This window comes from Microcaecilia unicolor, chromosome 7 (assembly GCF_901765095.1).
Source record: "Microcaecilia unicolor chromosome 7, aMicUni1.1, whole genome shotgun sequence".
Classification (NCBI taxonomy): domain Eukaryota; kingdom Metazoa; phylum Chordata; class Amphibia; order Gymnophiona; family Siphonopidae; genus Microcaecilia; species Microcaecilia unicolor.
In genome coordinates, this window is record NC_044037.1 from 180,014,349 (window position 1) to 180,038,031 (window position 23,683).

Sequence of the window (23,683 nt, forward strand, 5' to 3'; positions counted from 1 at the left end):
TGCTGGAGGGCATGGCAGTTCGAGTCCTGTTGGACAACACGACAGCGGTAGCCTATATCAATTGCCAGGGCAGCACGCAGAGTGTGGATCTGGCCACCGAGGCGCATTGGCTCTTGGGGTGGGCGGTATCCCATGTTCAGTGTCTGTCGGTAGCACACATAGCAGGTCAGAATAACGTTCAGGCAGATTTTCTCAGTCAGCATTTCCTCGATGCGGCAGAATCAGAATTCTCTGAGCAGGTGTTCCTTCAGATTTGTCAGAAATGGGGGAGATGCCAGAGATCGACCTTATGACGACCCGGGAGAATGCAAAGGTGGCCTGTTTTTTTCAGCAGAACATGGCAGAGCAGTTCTTCCGAGCTGGATGCCTTGCTGCAGCCATGGCTAGAGTCACAGCTGCTTTACGTCTTCTCTCTGTGGCCCTTTATAGATCTAGTCCTGCACAGGATCAGGTGTCCCTGGGGACTGGTTGTCTTGGTGGCTCCAGATTGGCCTCACCGCCCTTGGTACATGGACTTGGTCTGCCTGCTGGTAGAGGTTCCTTTTCGTATTCTGCTATCTCCGAATCTACTGCATCAGGTCTTTTCTGGTGGGCCATCCGGATGTGGCGCATTTTTTGTGGAAGGTGCTTCATCTTTGACCCCCGCTTCATCGACCTTGCCTGGAGTGATGCTTGAACATAGTGCTTTGGGTGCTGCAGATGACGCCTTTACACAGGGCTTCAGATAAAGATTTTACCTTCAAGACGGTGTTCTTAGTGGTGATGGCTTCTGCCCACCAAGTCTCTGAGATTCATGCTATCTCGTGTCGGGAACCTTTCCTGCAATTTTCCGAGGCTGGTATGACTTTCCATCTTAATCAGCCTCTCTTTCTTCTGTCATTTCAGAAGGAAGATTGCCCAGTTGACTTTGCGCTCCTTTGACTGTTTGGATGTTCGGCGAATTCTCAGATATTTGCAGATGTCTAATGATTTTCGGCACTTGGATCATCTTTTTGTGCTTCTGTTAGGGCCCCAGCGGGGCAACTCGGTATCAAAACCAACCATTGCTCGCTGGCTTAAGGAAGCCATTTTGTCTGCATATCTTTTGGTCTTTCAAGCCCCTCCAGAGACGTTGCTGGACGAGGTTTGTTAGGCAGCTACTTGGGATTGTTTACATACTTTTTTGAAGCATTGCAGAGTGGATGTGGCTGCGCAGGTGGATGCTCATTTAAGTGCGGCAGTTTTGTCTAGGGGAGTGACGGCTTCCCACCCTATTTAGGGACTGCTTTGGTACATGCCACCAGTTTCTGGATTCATCTGCTGCAGAGGCTAAGGAAGGTAAAATTATGTCTTTCCTGATAATTTTATTTCCTTTAGTTGCAACAGATGAATCTAGGATCCCTCCTTGAGTCCAGCTGCATGTTCTTTCACTCTACTCGATTGTGGCTTGCAGTTGTTTACTGGTACTGTTGGTTTGCCACACATCGTAAGAAATAGCCAACCAATATTACTTTTTCTGATTCGTTGGAGCTGTTCCTAGTTGATGGATGGCAGTTCTGTGTTTGTGAGAGAGGTTACAATTCATGCTTTGTTTTTCTGTTGCTTTCTGATGAGATATATACTAACTGGTGAAGGGGTATCACCATTTTCAGTTCAGTTTCTATGTGTCCACCTGCTGGTAGATAGATATAACCCACCAGTTTCTAGATTCATCTACTGCAAGTAAAGGAAAGAAAATTATCAGGTAAGACATAATTTTACCTTACAGATGATACAAGCTTCACATACCAAGCTACTGGGAAATGGAATTCGCTACCAAAGTCACTCAGATATGTTACTGACTACTTGAAATTTTGTAAATTGTTGAAAGCATTCTTATTTAGTGCATTCCTCGCCACTGTCGGTGTTTGTTATGCTTTTAGTTAATTTGTTATTTCAAAATGAATCATCTTACTGCTTGGATGTTTTTACCTATTATTATTTTGTATTTTTGTTATAGTTCTCTTATTGTATTTTGCTTTAAAAGTATTATGTAAGCCACATTGAACCCAAACTTGTTTGGAATAATACAGGTTACAAAGAACCATAAATACATATAAGTATGCTAGATCTGGTTGGCACTTGTACTTATGTGCATATTCAACCACTCAGTTTTATAAGAGCTGTCTTCCACATGTGAAACATGCTTTACATATGGAAAAATTACCGTTCTACAACAGTAACAGAAGCTGTTTTAAGTTTACCTCTTCAAAACACTTGCAGTTTTTTTCCCCTGCTTGAATGATGTAGTTCTATAGTACAGGAAAACAGCAGGGTAATCGATCTGCAGACTCCAAGATGGACACCAAACGAAGCAGATACGTATGTAGAAAACAATATTTAATTGATATGGATCAATAAAAAATTAACAAGCCCGACACAGGCCGTGTTTCACCCCACTGGGCTGCATCAGGGGCTACAACACAAACAATCATATAACAATTAGAACAAATATAAAAGCAAGTAAACATAAAAATAGATATAAAATAATAATTACATTTCATTACCATAATCTCATACTCGGCTGATAGTAATAGAACACCATGGTGATACAGTTAAATAAAAAATAAATTAATTAATTGAAATATCAAAATGATATTGTATAGAACTTAATTGTACAAATTGAATAAAAATAATATAATGTAAATCACTAACATAACATTCATAGACTAACAATATATATATATATATATATATATATATATATATATATATATATATATATATATATATATCCTGTTAGACATCAAATAAAACACATATTATGTTAATAAATTGTCCAAAACTTCATAATATATTTAATATATAGATAAATGAATTAAGTAAATTGAATTAAAAAGTCAATGAAATATCTGCTGCGTATATGTTTAAAGTAAATTTGACACATACCTAATCGATATCTATAAAATCATATAGTCTCCACTTGAGTATCTAGAGAATATTAAATAAAAAGTGAAAAAAAATGAATATAAAAAATAGTAATACAAAAATAATTACTAAAGATTATAGAAAAATAAATACCAATAGAAAAATAATTAATAAAGAAAATTATAGACAAGTATCCAAATCTAAATCATTAAATAAATAAATGTACATAGTACAGTACAGGTGGGCAAATCCAGACCTCAAGGTCCCCAAATGGGTCAGATTTCTAGATAATATTCGCAAATGTGCATACAGTTGTTTTGTATACTATTAAGGCACTGTGTATGCAAATCCATCTCATTAGGGATATTCTGATAACCTAACCAGTTTGGGGGTCCTCAAGGATAAGAATAGCCCACTGTTGCTGTACTATTTTACGGTATTTTACTGAGTGAAAATACACCTTATAAATTAATGCATTCTTGATTTTTTTTTTCCTCACCAGACCATTACGTACTGTGGCTATACTCACATTTGATTGTTGTCTTTTCAGCACAGAGCACTGTTTACTTCTAGATATTAGTAATGAGCTGGGTACAGATGATATCTGCGCCATGAAGTTCCTGTGTAAGGATCACCTCTCACTGAAAGACCTGGAAGATATTAAATGTGGCACAAATCTATTCCAGTGTCTCACTCAAAAGGAACTGTTGAACGAGGACAATCTTTCTTTCTTAAAGGAGTTATTGCTAATTATAAATCGAAATGACCTTCTGAGAAATAAATTGAATACCTCCAAAGAAGAAATGGAAAGAGTAGTGCAAAATAATTCACAGATTTCACAATATAGGTAAGTAGGAAAGTTTGCTTATTCCTCCTTTAAAAATTTTTTTGCAGTACTGAATGGTAGATAAGGGGCTGGTCTAATGGCTCAATGTAATTTTTTTTTTTGTTACATTTGTACCCCGCGCTTTCCCACTCATTGCAGGCTCAATGCGGCTTACATGGGGCAATGGAGGGTTAAGTGACTTGCCCAGAGTCACAAGGAGCTGCCTGTGCTGGAAATCGAACTCAGTTCCTCAGTTCCCCAGGACCAAAGTCCACCACCCTAACCACTAGGCCACTCCTCCTCCTCTCATGTGCTGCCTGGCAGAGGACTTGGGTTCATTTCCTAGGTTAAGTCTTCTGCTCCCCAGGAGATGCTGCACAGGAAGTGTTCACAGTTCTGAGTAGGGCCACCGAGGAGTGGGGGACAGCAGGGGGGGGCAAGATTCCCTGGGCCCGGCCTCTAAGGAGGGCCTGGTGCCGGTGATCAAAAGAGACTGCTCTTCTGGCTACAGGTCCTTCTTCCTGCTACTTCCTGCCTATGTGGAAACAGGAAACTACTTCACCGGAGGCGGGACACAGCAGGAGGAAGGACCTATAGCAGGCAGAGCATTCTCTCTTGTTTGCTGCTGCGGGAGGGGGTGGTGGTGGCGAGCAGCGAGGGGAGCAGCAACGGTGGGGAGGAGGGTGGCGGAAGCAGGGTCCTGAAGATTGTTTGCACTTGGCCCAGCTTAGTCTCTCAGCAGCCCTGGTTCTGAGAGAAGGAAGTCCAGTCATAATGCAACAGTGATACATAACCTAGGATTCTATAAAAGTCACCCAAATTTGGGTGCGCAGGGCAGATGCACACACAAATTAGTTAAGGAGCTATTAATCAATTATTGGTGTTGGTACTGATTTGGATTTAGAAGCACATCTGCCTATGCACTATTCTATAATGCAGTGTGCCGAAAGTGTCTTGTACATAAGCCAAAAGTCGGCATGGATGGGTCAGGGGCATTCTAAATATTTAGGCTCAGTATGATAGAATTCCTGGGTTGCATACCAGGGTCTACACCAGATTTCAGTAGGTGTAAGCTCTCACACCCAAAGTTGTGTATGGGAATCGGCGCTAAGCACTATCCTATAAAGGATGCTTTGCAATGGAGCACCCTTTATGGAATACTTGTTTAGCACAGATATTTCCGGCGCCTAATTTTGGGTACCATTTACTAAATTTGGCCCATAGTGTCCACATTCAAAGCTATGATTTCAGGGTTCTGGAAGGCATTCTTAAGGATGATCCCTGGCTAATTTGGTGATAATCTGCTCCTCCAAAGCCTCAGCCCAACCACAAGCAAGAAGCATATATCAGGTCTACCTTGCTTAGAATTAAGGGATTTATTGCATATAACAGCTCTTAAGGGTGTGCTTGACATGAATATCTGTTTTTCTTATCCATGCATTTTATGTGGTGATGGAATAACATGGTTTGGAAAGTAGAGCAGAAAAGTCCTTTACTTTAAGTGGCTGTTTTTCTTTCCTTTATTACCAGGAAGCTGCTATTCAGCATTTCAGAGGAAATGAGCCAAAATGACATTACCAATGCAATATTCCTGCTGAAAGACATTCCAGCAAGCAAGCGAAAGAATGCAGTAAGAGCACTCTGAGTGAAAACTTTCTTGTTTATGGGCTTCATGTCATGTATCGTATATGAAGGGCCAGAACTGTCATACAGGCTAGACCAAGCATCAAACTAAATGACAGCATCAAACAGAATTGTTTGAGCAAGTAGGAATCCTGTGACTCCTCTGGTAATGCAGTTATATAGACCAGCAAGATCACTTAGATCTGACAGTTCACAACAACTTGTTATACTATCATTAATAGATGTTCATTATGTAGAGACAAGGGACACTGCATTTTCGATCAGTGGGCCAGTGTTATGGAATAAACTACCTGATTATTTACGTTTGAGAACAACATTACAGCAATTTGAGAAAGCATTGTAAATACCAATGCCAATTTGTGGAAACAAACCGGTTGGTAAATCTCAGCCCAGGCTATCAATGCACAGCTAGGGTAAACAGTGAAGTAAGGGATATAAAAAACCAGTCTCAAAAATCAATATAGCACTAAACACATAGGGCTAGATTCTATATCATGCCTAAAAAATTGGCGGCAAAATGAAATACGCCTAAGTGTATTCTATAAAGCATGCCTTAATTTAGGTGTACTGTATAGAGTAAGCATAAATTTCCATGCAGTTTATAGAAACCGAGCGCCATCCACATGACTAAATTTAGTCGCGAACAGTTATTCCAACTAAAACTTGGTGTAAATCCTGATTCCTAAATTAGGAGCAGACCGGGTGTATTCTATAACAACGCACATAGATTTGAGAAATGCCCATGACCCACCCATTCCACTCCCATGCTCATTCCCCCTTTTCAACTACGATACTTAGAATTTACGTGCATTACGGTACAGAATACTCTTAGACAGTTCTGCATGTAAATTCTAATTAATGCCAATTAGTGTCAATTGCTTGTTAATTGGCAATTATCAGCACTGATTTGCTTGCTAACTAATTAATCCCCCCTTTTACAAAGCCACGCTAGCAGCTGCTGGTGTGGTAATGCTGACACAGCCCATTCAAAGTGAATGGGCTGTGTTGGCATTACTGCGCAGCTTTGTAAAAGGGGGATAAGTTGCGCGCACAAATACAGAATATGACTGTATTTGTGCATGCAACTTAAGTCGTGCTTTATAGATTTGGGGGATTATACATGCAGTATAAACAAAAATTACTCAGTGAAGTAGAGTTTCCACATCCAGCCGTCTTTAATTTTCACTGGTTCAAAGCCCAACAAAGACTTTTTACTGAAATTACTTACTCACTCATATTTATTGTTGATATGGATAATGCATGCAGTTTATAGTTCATGAAGCAAGAGTATACTACATGAGATAGTATTGCAATAAACACAAGCAACAAAGGAAATGTATAATGTCTGTCATAAATCAGTAGATGTGTAAGTATTGCAGGCAAAGCTATTAACAATACTATGCAAATATAGGAAAAACATATTAATGGAAAAAATCTAGAGTTTATTTGCACTAGAATGACAGTGAACATTATTTTAATATAGTAACTTAACCAATTATAGATTATGATGACAATGCAAATAAAATGAAAGTAACACATGTAATTAAGTAACACATGCAATATTACTTGGTCTAATTTATGAAATATATATAAAACTTCACTATACTAGGTGTATATGTACTGCAAGTAAAACCATAACAATGGAAAAAAAATTATCTTATATCAAATAACAACAATATACTAGCCAAGCATAACACTTAAGATGAATATATGTATCACATAGAATGCATAACATTGTCAGTAACATAACACAATGCAATGAAGCAATTAGTGTGTAGTTTTGTATGTGTTGATATAAATGCTGAAACAAGTGTTGATATCAACAAGCAATATATAATAAGATATGTAAAACACTCAGATACGTGTATGAGAGTAAATTAAGCCTTTCTGCTACTTAACATTGATTCCATATATGTGACCTAACATAACACAACCCCCCCTTTATTTTGGAAAAACTAAGTGCAAATATCATGTGTAAAGGCATATGCATAATGAAAAGTCTATAACACCTAACGAAGAGAGGTGTAAAGGGTTTTGTGTAACTACACTAAACCTGCTATGATAATAAGTATATATGAGTGATGTAGAAAGGAAACTGGTACCTTATGCCAGTACTTCCCAAGTCCATTTCTTGAGTACCTTTTGCCAGTCAAGTTTTCAGGATATCCACAATGAATACACATGAACCTGATTTGCATATACTGCCTCTATTATATGCAAATATGTTTCTTGTATATTCATTGTGGATAGCCTGAAAACTTGACTGGGGAGGGGTACTCCAGGACTGGGTAAACATTGCCTTATGCTGTCCTGTACTCAGGAGGATATGTATGTACACACACATTTATCATAGTAGAACTGTTTCCATGAAGTTCCCTATGTGTTAACAAGTTTGAAATGCCTGCATACAACTTTGAAATTGAATTAGAATTTTAAAAGGTGCACCACAGTTTAAATCAAGCATTTTTATGTTATTGCATTTATGTTTGAATAATTTTTATTGATGGTACAACAGGCTTAATGGGCAACAGTTACAAAGTCAAGATAATAAGTACACCATCAAAGTTTTAACTCGCCTCCCCCCCTACCTTCCCAACTCCGCACCCATCCCCCTTTCCCAGGTGAATAGTCACGTCCAATATTGAAATATTCTTTATTCCTCTCCAAGCGAACAATATCTTTACTCATATTAGACCTCCCTCCCCTATCGTAAACAACACATTGCCTCGCAGGGTCCTGGGTCTTGTGATTCTCCCGAGGTATCACATCAACCATTATTCAAGCTCTCCCCCTCTCCTTCCCAAAGCTATCTTATGTTCCTTATCTTGCTGTTAATAAAAAAAAAATCAAGTCAAAAGCAATTAACTATAAAACTACGTGCTTTCGGGGATAAAGATTGAATATATAATTCCCATATGCCTAGAAAACACTTAAGTACATAAGTACATAAGTAGTGCCATACTGGGAAAGACCAAAGGTCCATCTAGCCCAGCATCCTGTCACCGACAGTGGCCAATCCAGGTCAAGGGCACCTGGCACGCTCCCCAAACGTAAAAACATTCCAGACAAGTTATACCTAAAAATGAGGAATTTTTCCAGTCCATTTAATAGCGGTCTATGGACTTGTCCTTTAGGAATCTATCTAACCCCTTTTTAAACTCCGTCAAGCTAACCGCCCGTACCACGTTCTCCGGCAATGAATTCCAGAGTCTAATTACACGTTGGGTGAAGAAAAATTTTCTCCGATTCGTTTTAAATTTACCACACTGTAGCTTCAACTCATGCCCTCTAGTCCTAGTATTTTTGGATAGCGTGAACAGTCGCTTCACATCCACCCGATCCATTCCACTCATTATTTTATACACTTCTATCATATCTCCCCTCAGCCGTCTCTTCTCCAAGCTGAAAAGCCCTAGCCTTCTCAGCCTCTCTTCATAGGAAAGTCGTCCCATCCCCACTATCATTTTCGTCGCCCTTCGCTGTACCTTTTCCAATTCTACTATATCTTTTTTGAGATACGGAGACCAGTACTGAACACAATACTCCAGGTGCGGTCGCACCATGGAGCGATACAACGGCATTATAACATCCGCACACCTGGACTCCATACCCTTCTTAATAACACCCAACATTCTATTCGCTTTCCTAGCCGCAGCAGCACACTGAGCAGAAGGTTTCAGCGTATCATCGACGACGACACCCAGATCCCTTTCTTGATCCGTAACTCCTAACGCGGAACCTTGCAAGACGTAGCTATAATTCGGGTTCCTCTTACCCACATGCATCACTTTGCACTTGTCAACATTGAACTTCATCTGCCACTTGCACGCCCATTCTCCCAGTCTCGCAAGGTCCTCCTGTAATCGTTCACATTCCTCCTGCGACTTGACGACCCTGAATAATTTTGTGTCATCGGCGAATTTAATTACCTCACTAGTTATTCCCATCTCTAGGTCATTTATAAATACATTAAAAAGCAACGGACCCAGCACAGACCCCTGCGGGACCCCACTAACTACCCTCCTCCACTGAGAATACTGGCCACGCAATCCTACTCTCTGCTTCCTATCTTTCAACCAGTTCTTAATCCATAATAATACCCTACCTCCGATTCCATGACTCTGCAATTTCTTCAGGAGTCTTTCGTGCGGCACTTTGTCAAACGCCTTCTGAAAATCCAGATATACAATATCAACCGGCTCCCCATTGTCCACATGTTTGCTTACCCCCTCAAAAAAATTCTTTCTCTTAGGGGAGGACCCCACCCCCAACCCTACAATAACAAAAGATCATTGAGTTTGTTTCTCCAATGCCAATATTCCGGTGGGTCTGTACTCATCCATGCGGACATAATAAGTTTTTTACCCAGTATGCAGGCCTTGCGAATGAAATGCTGTACTCCCGTACTTTGAAGGGCAAAACGTTCATACTTATCTAGCAAAGTTCCCAGGGGAGTAAACGGTATCCGGGACTTCACTATGGTTTCTAAGTAACTAAATATCGCTCCCCAGAAGACCTTTATCATTGGGCATTCCCAGAGAGAGTGAAAGAGTGAGCCCACCTTCTGCTTACATTTAGAACACAAAGGCTCCGAGGCACCCCCCATCCTAAACATCTGAGCCATAGTCATATATGCTCAATAGAGAACTCTATACTGGCACTCTCGGAGACTATCACTAGCAGATAATGTGGGTAAACGAGAGGACAGTTTATTAAAATCTAAAACCATACCCAGATGGTTCAAATCTTGTGCCCAACACAGTCTAATATGATCCGTACCTTTACAGGGGGCTATCCCCGATAACGCCTTATATAATCCTGAAATCAAAAGCCTTTCTCCTGGCACAGAAATAAAAAAATCCCTAATCTGTCTGCTATGCCCGCTTCTCAGCGCAGCAGTCTGCAGTGTCTGAACATAGTGTGCCAATTGGTGGTATGCAAATAAGTTAGTGAAATCTGTGCCTACTCCTAGTGCTCCCAGACCCAACAACGCCCCCCCCCCCCCGTACCTAAAACATGCTCTAACCTAGTTATGCCCAAGGATGCTCATCTACGAAAGACTATGTTACCTGAACCCGGAAGAAACAGGGGATTGCCTTGAAGGGGCAAAAGATCCGATGTATCTGCAGCCACTCCCCAATATCTAGTCAGTTCTTTCTATAATGCCCAAGGATGCCCATCTACGAAAGACTATGTTACCTGAACCCGGAAGAAACAGGGGATTGCCTTGAAGGGGCAAAAGATCCGATATATCCGCAGCCACTCCCCAATATCTAGTCAGTTCTTTCCATATATCTCTCAGCGGTCTCAAGAACAAGCTACCCTGGAAACAAGCCGGTATCAGCTGTCTTGGGGCCTGCAGCAAAAAATATTTGTGATATGGGCTAAAATTTTCTTGTTCTAATTGCCTAGGGGTAAAATCTTGTCTATCCAAAAGCCAATCCCCTAAGTGTCGTTATAGACTAGCTTGATTATACCATCTGACATCTGGAATGCCCAAACCTCCCTCTCTCCAAGGTCCCATTAATAATCACAGAGGTAATTTAGATTTGGCATCCCCCCAAACAAACCTTCTCAATTGCCTATGTAACCCTTTTAAGTCTTTGTTGGTAATACGCAGAGGCAACATCTGAAGCACATAAAGCCATCTTGGAAACTCAATCATGTGAAGCAGATGTATCCTCCCATGTAACGTGAGTGGCAGAGTTCTCCATCTATACAGCTGTTTTGTCGTATTATCTAACAGTCTAGTTATATTAAGTTGATAAAGGGTAGATAATCGCATAGAGATCTGCACTCCCAGATATGTAAAGGATTCTGAAGCCCACCTTAATGGGAAGTCCTCCCCCCATTCTATCCTCACCCGAGCCGCTGAGGGCAGCGCCAAGGATTTAGGAAAGTTTATCGTAAGCCCCGCAAAATCCCCAAACTCTCAAAACAACTTTAACAATGCCTCCAAAGATTTCTTGGGCTCTGTGAGATGTATCAATATGTCATCCGCAAAAGCGGAGACCTTAAACACAGTTTTCCTCATTGACACCCCTGACACCTCTGAATGGGAGCAAACCTCCCTAATCAGGGGATCCAGGATAAGGACGAAAAGCAAAGGAGACAAAGGACATCCTTGCCTCGTACCTCGTTTTATAATAAACGGCGATGATCTCTCCCCATTTAACCACATAAATGCCTGTGGTTTCGAATAGAGAACCTCCACTGCCTCCCTAAAAAATCCCTCTATGCCCACTTTTTGCATTACTGCAAAAAGAAATTGCCAAACTACATGGTCGAAGGCCTTCTCTGCATCAAAACTAATTAGCAAAGAAGGCCTTCTTTGTGCCTCCACCACTCTACTGATCTGCCCTTTAGAAATCCCACCTGCGGAGGCGCTATCAAGTCCGGGAGCACACTGGACAACCTATTAGCCAATATTTTAGCATAGAGCTTCACGTCGCAATTCACTAGGGATATAGGTTGATATGACCCTGGATCCTCTGGGTCTTTATCTGGTTTCAGCAAAATTATCATTTGAGCAGTATTAAAGGAATCCGGCATGACTCTAGACTTCACCATTGAATTGAACAGATTAAGCAAAGGAGACTTCACCTGTTCCTGGAATATCCATCCTGGCCCAGCACTTTGTAAAGCTTGCTCTGTTGTAGCGCCAACATCAGGTCTCCCTCTGTAATGGGAGCATTAAGGAAATCCCTCTGCGAGGACGAAATCCTGGGTAAATCTAAATTATTTATTTATTTATTGCACTTGTATCCCACATTTTCCCACCTATTTGCAGGCTCAATGTGGGTTACAAAGACCTGTTATGGCGTCACCATTCCAGGTAAAAGATACAATTGGTGTTACATAGATATCAAGGATAACAAAAAAAACTAGGCAAACAGTTATAGAAAGATTCCGAATAAGGATAGGGTGGTGATATGTTATGGTTGAGCTATGGGTTCTCGTGGTAGGCCTTTATTATCCAAAAATAAATTACTGTCCAGAATTGTCTCTGTGGGCGCCTTATAGATCGCTTCATAAAATTTCTGAAAATGAGTTGAGATTTCCACATTTGACTGATATGCCTGCCTCCCAAGCCCCGTAGTTGTATAATACGAGAGGTGCCTTTCTGCCCTCGTACCAAACACCCCAACAAGGCCCCAGCCTTGTTGCAATATAGGAATAGCTGATGTTTATAATAAAGGTGGGACTTTAGCGCTGTCTGATGGAGCAACTCATTCAGCTCTCTCTGGGAAGCCAGCAAGGCTAATTTCTGATCTGTAGTCTGGGCCGCCCCATAGAGGGTCCTTTGACTGCGAACTACCTTTTCTAGGCGGAGGATCTCCTTGTCTCTCTCTTTCTGCATCTGGGCTCTATATGCAATAATCTCCACTCGCATCACCCTTTGGCTGTTTCCCAATAAAGGCTATGCTGGTGCATATGTCTTCATTGTACCTCTCAAAATCTCCCCATTTTTCCTTAAGAAAGGTGTGAAAAGTGGCATCCCAATATAACTCTATTGGAAATCACCAACTTTCTCCCCTGCCCACATTCATGTTCGTCTCCAGCTGCATCCATATAAGAGAATGATCCAAGACTTCGCATGGGCCAATCTCTGCCACCGGAACTCGTGAAGAAAGGGAGCTTGATATGAAAAAATTATCTATATGCGATTGCGATGAGTGTGCCCTTGACAGGTGCGTATAATCTCTGAGTGTAGGATGCAGCACTGTCCAAACATCCACCAAGTCAAATATTGTACACAGGAAAGGCAGGCCTCTTAATAACTCAAATTTTGAATTGTAGGGGTAGATTTATCCATCTGAGGGTCATATACCAAATTGAAATCACCCCCAAGTATGATGTTATTCCCTTCATAGGGGTTCAGCAGGTCAGTAAGACCTCGGCAAAACTTTTTGGCAAAAACATTAGGGGCGTATACATTACATAATATTAGTGGACGCCCTTCTAGTTTTACCACTGTCAATACATATCTTCCTTCAGGGCTACGCTTAACCGATTTGATCTGTAGCTGCAGCCCTTTCCAGAAAAGTATCATCACCCCTGTTTTTTTATTTATCGCCGGGGCCTCTACCATGCTTCCCACCCAACCTTTTTGAAATTTACAATGCTCTGCCTTGGTCAAGTGGGTTTCCTGCAAAAATGCTACATCCGCTTTGTGGCGATGCAAGGCCTGCAGCACCTTTGTTCGTTTAATGGGTGACGAGACCCCCCCAATGTTCCAAGAAATCAACTTAAGTGATCCCAGGATCCCATGTCATTGTTGTAATATTGTAATAGAGGGAATCAGAACTTTTGTCAGAAAGAGCGCCTCCCCCCCTCCCATGCTATGCACACATTCTCCAATTTCACTTTCACATCGTCCCCAACAAGTCTGCAAATTCCTGACTTCAAAAAAAAAAAAAGGCCCTCTCTCCCCCCAAAGCCTCCCCCACCCCTTCCTCTCCCCCAGACCCTCCCATTCCCTCCCCCCACCAGAACAACAAACCGAATAACCGTGTTTCCTCTAGAGAACTGATCACGTCGTAGCCCCTCTCCTGCCCCCCAAAGCAGGAACCACTATCATATATGAAAACTGATCCGTAATATGACTAACCCACGAAGTATGCAAGATCATGAATAGCTGCTAATTGTGTAAGATTATCTCATAAAGACAACTAAAAACAGTACCATGTGCTGTATCTCAAAATAACAGATCTTTACTCCTTACTCGTTAAGGTTGGCACATGTACTGAAACCCCTTATAGACTAATGGCTTTTGCATTTCCTCCAAAATCTCATGTCAAAGTCCCGGCTGAAAACATATCTCACAGTTCCACTGCAACCTCCATAAAGATTTCACATTCCCCTCCTCAGCGCTCTCACCAGCCTTCCGCAACTCCAATTCAAGATGAAAGTTCAGGTTGTATCTGTTGATGCTCCCTTCTCCGACTCACAGTCTATGCGTGAAGCAAATTGTAAGGCTTCAACAGACGAGGTTAAAAAAAAAAAGAGTCTTCCCACCATATTGGATCCTCAAGAATGCTGGTAAAGCAGGGCGAAGTGTATTTTTTTTTTTTGCTATAGAGTACCTTACAGGACTCAGCAAATTGTCTACGCTGTGCTGCGACTGCTGCAGAAAAATCCTGGAAGCAAAGTATGCTATGTTGCTCATATTGTAATTTGCCCACCATCCTCCAGGCTCTCAGAATCTCCTGCTTATGCACATAGTTTAAGAGTTTGAAAATTACAGTTCTCAGGCGGGAATTTTCCTGTCTCACCAGACCTAGCCGGTGAGTGCATTCAATCCTCAAGGAGTTTTCTAGCCTCGGTAGGTTTAGCATTTTAGGCAGCCATGTTTCAAGAAATTCTCTCAGGTCAGCATCCTTTATTGTCTCCGGAAATCCCACCATTCTAAGACTATTCCTTTGTGCCCTGTTTTCTAAGTCCTTGAGTTTTGATTCTAGTTGTGCCAATGTCTTCTGAAGCGTTTTTTGCTGATTCTCGTTCTGAAAGCATTGATCGTCTACATTGGAGAGTCGCTGCTGATATCCTGTCATGTAGGCCCGCAAGCCCTCCAACTTGCCGTCCATCTGTTCCAACTTGTCAGAGATTCTTTGTAATTTTTGGTTCACCGAGGTCTCCAGCAACGCCGAAACCTCCGCTGCGATCTCTGCCGCCCATGCCGATCCTACTGACAATTGTCCCGAGGGGCCATGCTCCACCATCTTGTTTTCTCCTGCGTGGTTTCAGGTTCCCTCCTTCTGCTGGACTTTAGTGGACATTCTTGCGCTCTAAAAGGTCAGTGGATCTTCCTAACTGACATTTGGGGTATTCACCTTTTCACAGGTTTTGCAAAGATTTTAATACTATTTAGGGCAAGATGTTATCCGAGGGGCCTTGGAGCTCCGTTCTGCAGCATCCTCCTCCTAGCCTAGCATCACTTGACCCCTATGTTATTGCATAAAAAGTGAGTCATGACTTGATTTATTTGCTAGCAAAAACATAAAACCAAAATCAATGCACAGGACAAAAGATGCTATAGCCATAGGCAAAAACAAAAATTGACCATGGTTTATTTCTTTGATATAGCATGACAAAACTCACACCCATGGCAAAATGAAAATTAAAATGGTAAAAAGGGTGTCCACTGGCACAAATAATTTTGTGTTTGTGCCATGGATTCTGGGCGCAAACACGACCTTTAAAAGAAAGGTCTCAAAATGTTGCTGCAAAATAATTTAGCAACTGGATGGATAGAATTTAAAAAGAATTTCTGTTAAACAGAAACAATTGGACAATCCAGAGAGGCATATGATATTATTCCCCCCCCCCCCCCTTGTGGTTCTTCCACCTTTCCTGGAGAGGCAGAATTGCAGGTCTAGAAGACACAGCAACAGGGATGAAGTTTACTCCTAAAATTGAAAGTTAGTTAATCTTATCTCAGGAGGATCCTTGACAACTTGCCATGCCTGACTGATGATGGACATACATATCATACATGAACCTTATTCTACCATAATATCACCTTATATTTGTTCAAACCAGAATTGGCGAACGCCGATTCGGTACCATGTAAGCCACATTGAGCCTGCAAATAGGTGGGAAAATGTGGGATATAAATGTAACAAATAAATTTCCCTGGAGTCTGCATGGAAAATATAAATGCAAACAATTTATTCATCAGAGCCAAAGTTTTTATCACTCTGTTTCTCACTCATGATGGTAGTAAGCTTCCTAGGTTGGTATGGCCTGAGCTGATTAATATGGAACCACTTTAGTGTACCTTCCTCATCACTGGCCTTCCTAATGCAGAATTGATAGCCTACAGGTGGATCATCACTATCTGTACCCTCATCAAAAGTTATTGTAGATGTGATACCCGCCAGCGAGTCTTCTCAAGAGTAGCCCCATACTCTGGAATTTACTCCCGGAGGAGCTATGTATAACTCGAGACTACCTGTACTTCATGAATTGGATGAAAGCTTTGCCCTTCTCCTGTCACGATTGTGACTATATTCCCTGTCGGACTTGCTTTGGAGTTCTTCCAGCCAAGCCAAGTCTGTTTGTAAATCCTGAAGCCTGTGTGAAAATCCTGAAATCTGTTCCAGTCTGGGATCCTGTTTTAGCCAAGCCATGCTCTGCTGTTGTTGCTGCAAAGCCCCACCCTTACTGGTGACCTCATCTGTAGTGCCTTCATTAAGCACCTGGGACCTTTCAGGCTTTGCCTTTGCAACAGAGGCCATCTGATGAGTTGCTCGTCTGTGAGTGTTTGTTGCAGTGCTACCCTGCTTGTTTTCTGGAGTATTCTACTGTTGCTGCTTGCCTTTGACCCTGCTTGTTTCCTAGAGTATTCTACTGCTGCTGCCTGCCTTTGTTCCTGCTTGTTTCCTGGGCTACTTGACTGTTTGCTGGCCGCCTGCTGGACCCTGCAGTTCTGGTTTTCCCTTCTGTCCCATAGTACTGCCGGCTGCCCGCTCCCAGGGGCTCAACCCCTGGGGAGCAGCGGTCAAGCGCAGGTGAAGCCTAGCTGTTCCTGCCCTGCCTGTTCCAGCTTGCTCTGCCTAAGCTGCAACTTCAGTCCAGTGGTTCCAGTCCTGTTTTTACCAGTCTGTCTCTTCTGCCTTGTCTCGTGTTTGGGTGGTTCTCCTGCCGCTCCTCGGCAGTGGTCCAAGGGCTTACGAGTTCAGATTATCCATAGGAGTCTAACATCTCCCAAGCCTTTAATATATAGGGTGACTGACTATACACTCATTCTGTACCTGGACTAGCTTGCTACACACTCTGTAACTTAGATCAGTTCCTTATGTCTTGATTTAACTATACGAAGAACTTGCCTTGAGTTTAGCTATAGCAAAAGGGACAAGAAGGTCCTTCCACAGCAATCAAACAAGCAACGAACAGGGTGAGGGAATGTTCCAAAGAATGAGCAGAAGTCAATTGTCTTTCAAAAGGTTTATTCTCCTTAACAAATGACATGAATTGTCTGAACCCAAAGTAAATATTGCAAACAGAACCACATATGTTGGCAAAATAATGAGACAAATCAATGACCTCAGCTTCTACATGTCGTTGAATGAAGACCCCCCAGAACAACTTAAATCGGACAATGCTGAAGTGATTGACTTAGCAAGTAAAATGGGCTTTATTACCAACAAAGAAAGAAACTACTTAACAGTGGAACCTCTCAGAATTCAAACTATATATATGCTTCCCAAAATTCATAAGTCCACTCACAATCTACCAGGTCAATTCATTATATCTGGCAACGGGTCTGTTTTAGAGCCTTTGTCTAATTTTACTGATTTCTTTCTTAGACCGTATTTTCCACTGATCGAAAGCTACATATGAGATTCTTCACATAATTTCCTTCTTGGTGAATACAATGGTGAACTCACAGATCTACTGTTGGTTAGCACTTGATATAGAATCTTTATACACCAACTTACCACAGTTGGAAGCTCTCATCATAATCGAAGAAACTCTTCAAAATAGACAGACGTATAAGAGGATACCTAACAGATTTATTTTAACATTAACTACTATTGCTTTGACAAAAAATTATTTTTACTTCAATGGTCAATCCTATCAACAGATTAAAGGGATGGCTATGGGGGCCTTTATGGCCCCTGATATATCTAGCATATATGTAGCTAACTTTGAGAAGAAATACCTCATAGACCATCCATTTAAAGAAGAGATTGAATTGTATAACAGGTACATAGACAACATCATCATTCTGTAGAAAGGCAATGTCGAAAAATTGAATATGTTCTTCAAATGGTTGAATAGTTTAGATCCAAACCTTAAATTTAAGAGGCAAAACAATAATCAAGAAATAACCTTTGTAGATATCCTTATCAAAAAAGACAAGTATGGATTAAAAACAACTCTATACAAAAAGCCAACTGACAAAAATCAATACTTACATTTTGAGTTATCACAACAGACTGTTAAAAACCAACCTTCTCTATTGCCAATTTTTAAGATTATGTAGATTATGTACTGAGTTTGAAGAATTTAATAGCCAATCAGAAAATTTAGCATGAAGATTTCAACATAGGGGCTATCCACAACAATGTATTAAAGCAGGTTTTCTTAAAGCGAAAGGACAAGAAAGAGAAGATCTCTTGAAAACAGGTAACAAAGAAATAGCCATACTAGATTTGGTATGTACATTACGGTTTTCATCTGTAGCCAAAGATACCTGTCACATCATACGTAAACACTGGCATGTTATCCAATCTTTTCTCTGTTTTAAAGATATCACTCCCACCATTGCCTATTCCAGAAATCACAATTGGTTAGTTTCATCTGCCCTTCCTGAGAATCCATCACCACTAATCATACAGGTCATGCTGCCTGCAAACACTCACTCTAACAAGTTTTACTCACACTAGTTCAGGTACAACATACACACTTAATTTCTCTAGCACATGCAACTCTAAGTTTGTGGTTTAACCAGCTCATTTTCGAAAGTGATTGCCGGCCATCTTCCGACACAAATCGGGAGATGGCCGGCGATCTGAACCCGGCCAAATCGGTATAATCGAAAGCCGATTTTGGCTGGTTCAACTGCTTTCTGTTGCGGAGCCGGCGAAACATCAAGGGGGTGTGTCAGTAGGGTAATGAAGGCAGGATGGGGGCGGAATGGGGGCATGCTCACGAGATGGCCAGCTTCGCCCAATAATGGAAAAAAAAAGCCAGGCTTGACGAGCATTTCACCGGCTGTACTTGGTCCCTTTTTTTTCATGACCAAGCTTAAAAAAGGAGCCCCAACTGACCAAATGACCACCGGAGGGAATCGGGGATGACCTCCCCTTACTCCCCCAGTGGTCACCAACCCCCTCCCACCCAACCCCTCCCCCCCAAAAAAACCCTTTTTTGCCAGCCTCAAATGTCATGCCCAGCTCCCTGATAGCAGTATGCAAGTCCCTGGATTAGTTTTTAGTGGGTGCAGTGCACTTCAGACAGGTGGACCCAGGCCCATCCCCCCTACCTGTTAAATGGGAGCCCTCCAAAACCCACCCAAAACCCACTGTACCCACATATAGGTGCCCCCCTTCAACCCTTAGGGCTATGGTAATGGTGTAGAGTTGTGGGGAGTGGATTTTGGGGGGCTAAACAACCAAGGGAAGGGAGCTATGCACTGGGGAGCTTTTTTTTTTTTTTTTAATTTTTAGAAGTGCCCCCTAGGGTGCCGGTTGGTGTCCTGGCATGTGAGGGGGACCAGTGCACTACAAATGCTGGCTCCTCCCACAACCAAATGCCTTGGATTTGGCTGGGTTTGAGATCGCCGGCATTATTTTCCATTATGGCCGAAAACCGATGCCGGCCATCTCAAACCCGGCGAACTGACATTTGGCCGGGCTCAACCGTATTAGCGAAGAAAAAGATGGCCGGCCGTCTTTTTCGAAAATACGGTTGGCTCCGCCCACTTACGGCACCGGCCCTGAAGATGGCCGCCCAGGTATTTGGCCGGTGCCGTTCGATTATGCCCCTCCACATTATCCAATGCCCTTGTGATCTATTATATGTTGCCAAAACCAAACGCATGCTCAAAACTAGATTAATAGAACATCGAAGCTGCGTTAAAAGGAAAATGAAATCAGCTCCATTGGTTGGCCATTGGATAGAACTCAACATACCATAGAGGATATAAAATTGTTTGCTCTCCGCATAATTAAAAACACTTGGAAAGGAGCCCTCCAAAACCCACCCAAAACCCACTGTACTCACATATAGGTGTCCCCCTTCAACTCTTAGGGCTATGGTAATGGTGTAGAGTTGTGGGGAGTGGATTTTGGGGGGCTAAACAACCAAGGGAAGGGAGCTATGCACTGGGGAGCTTTTTTTTTTTTTTAATTTTTAGAAGTGCCCCCTAGGGTGCCCGGTTGGTGTCCTGGCATGTGAGGGGGACCAGTGAACTACAAATGCTGGCTCCTCCCACAACCAAATGCTGCAGTTTCCCCTGCCCAGAACTGTCGAGCCACTCTGGTCTATCTCAACATCTGGGTTTCCACCGTCCATCTTAGTCTCTCTTCCCTTTTCCTTCTTACCCTGTTCCTTCTCTATCTAATGTAATTGTATTTGATTCACCTGTGCATTGTAAGCCACTTTGAGTCTGCTTCAAGTGGAAAAAAGTGGGGTATAAATGTTCAAAAAATAAATAAATAAAATATATATGTGCATAGTTTTCTATGCTTTTACAAATATATTATGTAATTTTTAATTTTAATTGACATACAATTGCATTAGAGATTTATCTGATATGACGTATTGTACATTTATTTAGATAGTTACCACTGTTTTTGTCTGTTATTTTTATACTTTATGTTTTTCAGGTATTTTTTCTTGTAAACACCGTATATTATGACGTTTCTATACATATATATATATATATATATATATATATATATATATGTTATATTTTTACGCAGTATTGTGTACTAGTAAAAAAGGCCCGCTTCTGACAAATGAAACGGGTGCTAGCAAGATTTTCCTCGTAGTGTGTATGTTTGAGAGAGTGTGTGTGTGAGTGACTTTGTGAGAGAGAGAGAGTGACTGTGAGAGTGTGTGTGTGTGACATAGAGAGAGTGAGACTGGGTGCGAGTGTGTTTGTGAGAGAGTGTGTGTGTGTCAGAATGACAGTGTATGCGAGTGCATATGTGAGACACAGTGAGTGTGTGAGAGAGAGTGTGTTTCACACAGATACAGTGTGTGTGAGAGAGAGCGAGTGTGAGATTATGTGTGCGATACACAGACTCTTTGTGAGACCGAGAGTTTGCAGAACCCCCCTTCCCTCTCCCCCCTCTCCCCTGCACCCCTGTTCAAGTTCCAGAAACCCCTCCCACTTCTTCCCATCCGAATTTCAGGACCCCCCTCTCCTCCCCTTCCAGTTCCAGGACCTGCCCTCCCCTTTCCAGTGGATTTCCAGGAATCCCCTCCCCCGTGACGTTTCAGGACCCCCTTCCCCTCCTGTGTAGTTTCAGGACCCCCTTCCACCCCCTATGTCGTTAATGACCCCCCTTCCCTCCCCTGTCGTTTCAGGACCCCCCTCCCCACCTCTCTGGCCCTCCCCCTCGTAACAGCCGGCTGTTGCTTAAAAGATTTTACTTCCTGCATGCAGGGACACCGCTTCAGACAGCTTTTTCTTTTGCTTGTGTTTTAGCTGTTCCTGTGAGGGCGGGACCACAGGAACAGCTGAAACAGAAGCGAAAGAAGAGTCTGTCTGAAGCGTCGTCCCTGCGTGCAGGAGGTAAAATCTTTTAAGCAGCCGGCTCTTACGAAGGGTAGGGCCAGAGAGGGGGTGAGTGGGAGGGAGGTCCTGAAACGACAGAGTGGGGGAATGGGGGTCCTGAAATGACAGCAGGGGGGGAGGGGTGAATTTGCGACGCCATTATCTTCGACTCACCACTTCTGGTTTTCTGCGGTGCCGCCGCCGCCGCTCCTCGCGCTCCACATTTAAGGCATTCTTCATTTGCATTGTGTATCGAGGTGCTTTGTTCTGGTTGGTCACAGCTGCATGTGACATACTAGGAAGTACTGACGTCAGTCCATTGGATGTATAGCAGGAATGCCTCAAGGTTAGTGCCACGCAGTCAGCTTCAGAATGTTGGAGGTGCTTTTTATTAAATAGGATACCTCATTTTACATCAGTGTATAAGCTTTTATATGGATACATCCACTGTGTATGTTCTCATTATACATATAATTTTTAGGATGTTGATTTGTTCTAACACTTTTCATTTTTACCCTATATGCTTAGAAGGAGATACTATATATGGTGCCTAAAAGTCGGCACTTAAATCGGTGCCGACTAAGCATATTCTATAATCTGCACCTAGATTTAGGAGTCGATTATAGAATATGCTTAGTTAATATTTAAGCGCTGATATCTGCACGCATCCATTTATGCCAACAAAAACCTGGTGTAAATCTCAGTGCGTAGATTTAGGTGTACTGGGCCATATTCTATAACTGGGCGCCTAAATTTTGGAACGCCCATGAAACGCCCATTTCCCTGCCCATAACCATGCCCCTTTTTGCCTCCATGTGTTAAAGTTCAGCGCACATCATTACAGAATACGCTTAGCGAGTTCGCCTAAATTCTAATCGGTGCCAATTAGTACTCATTATTGCTTGTTAAGTGCTATTATCAGTGCTCAGCTTGTTAAGCCAATTAAGTTATGCATGGTGTTATAGAATACGTGCCGATTTTGGCGCCTAAATCTAACAACACTATATTGAATCTGGGGGTTAGTTTTTTTAATTTTAAAGATGGAATGTTCAGCAATGCAAATTCTAATGTGTATCATGCCATTATCATTATATAGACTGACACAGTTTCCGCACCATTCTGTATTATTCACCTTGTTATTATACCTTTATACTCCACACACCAAGCACAGCTCACTCTTACGCTGAGTTCCTTTCATATATATTTCCTTATCCACCACATCCTTCTTATTTAGTCTCTTTTTGTAAAGTCTTAGTTTACTCATTTGAAGGGGATTAACTTTATTCTTTTAGGGGTCCCTTTACTAAGGTGCGCTGAAAAATGGCCTGCACTAGTGTAGGCACGTGTTTTGGATGTGAGCAGATCCATTTTTCATCGCACCTGTAAAAAATGCCTTTTTTTATTTGGCCGAAAATGGACATGTGGCAAAATGAAAATTGGCGCTTGTCCATTTTGGGTCTGAGACCTTACCGCCACCCATTCACTTAGCGGTAAGGTCTCACACGTTAACCGGGCGATAATCGTCAACACGTGTAAAATACCGATTACTGCCGCGCGCTGGAAAATAAAATATATTTTCTGGCGCACGTAGTATATGCACGTAAAAAATGGAACTACTGCCCGGGCCACACGGTAGCCAGGCAGTAGTTCAAAATTGACACGCGTAGATACCTATACATTTAGTAAAAGGACCCCTTACTCTTTTTTTTACGTCACACTATATGCTTTAATTAATTGTTTCTCACTGCTAACTCATTTGTCTGCTAGCTCATACACATATTACTTACAGATTATTAGCATCTATTCTTTATTCATTTGCTGACGTAACAACCAGTATTTTTTAAATCTCTCCATTCCTTGGTGCCTTTTTTCAGTCTGTCTCACAGACTCTCCAAACTGCTGTGATCGTTATGCGCATTTTTATGCTTTCAGGGTAATTAGTATTTCTTTTTTACTCCCAATATTGTCTTTAGTTCACCTTATTTTGCAATTTTTTCTTTATAGGACTATTTAAACAACATTTATTACCCTAATTTGTACTATCATCTTTCTCATACAATTCCGCCACTTGTTTCCCTAGTCTCCTTTTTTAA

General features: G+C 41.9%; 1 protein-coding gene across 1 annotated transcript in view; it reads left to right on the forward strand.

Moving 5' to 3' along the window:
- LOC115474270 (caspase-8-like) overlaps positions 1-23,683 on the forward strand; it is a 104,181-nt gene that overhangs the window by 15,582 nt on the left and 64,916 nt on the right. Inside the window, exons 2-3 of the mRNA XM_030209666.1 lie at positions 3,437-3,733; positions 5,243-5,342. Coding sequence (XP_030065526.1) covers positions 3,437-3,733; positions 5,243-5,342 — 397 coding nt within the window. The remainder of the gene's footprint in view (positions 1-3,436; positions 3,734-5,242; positions 5,343-23,683) is intronic.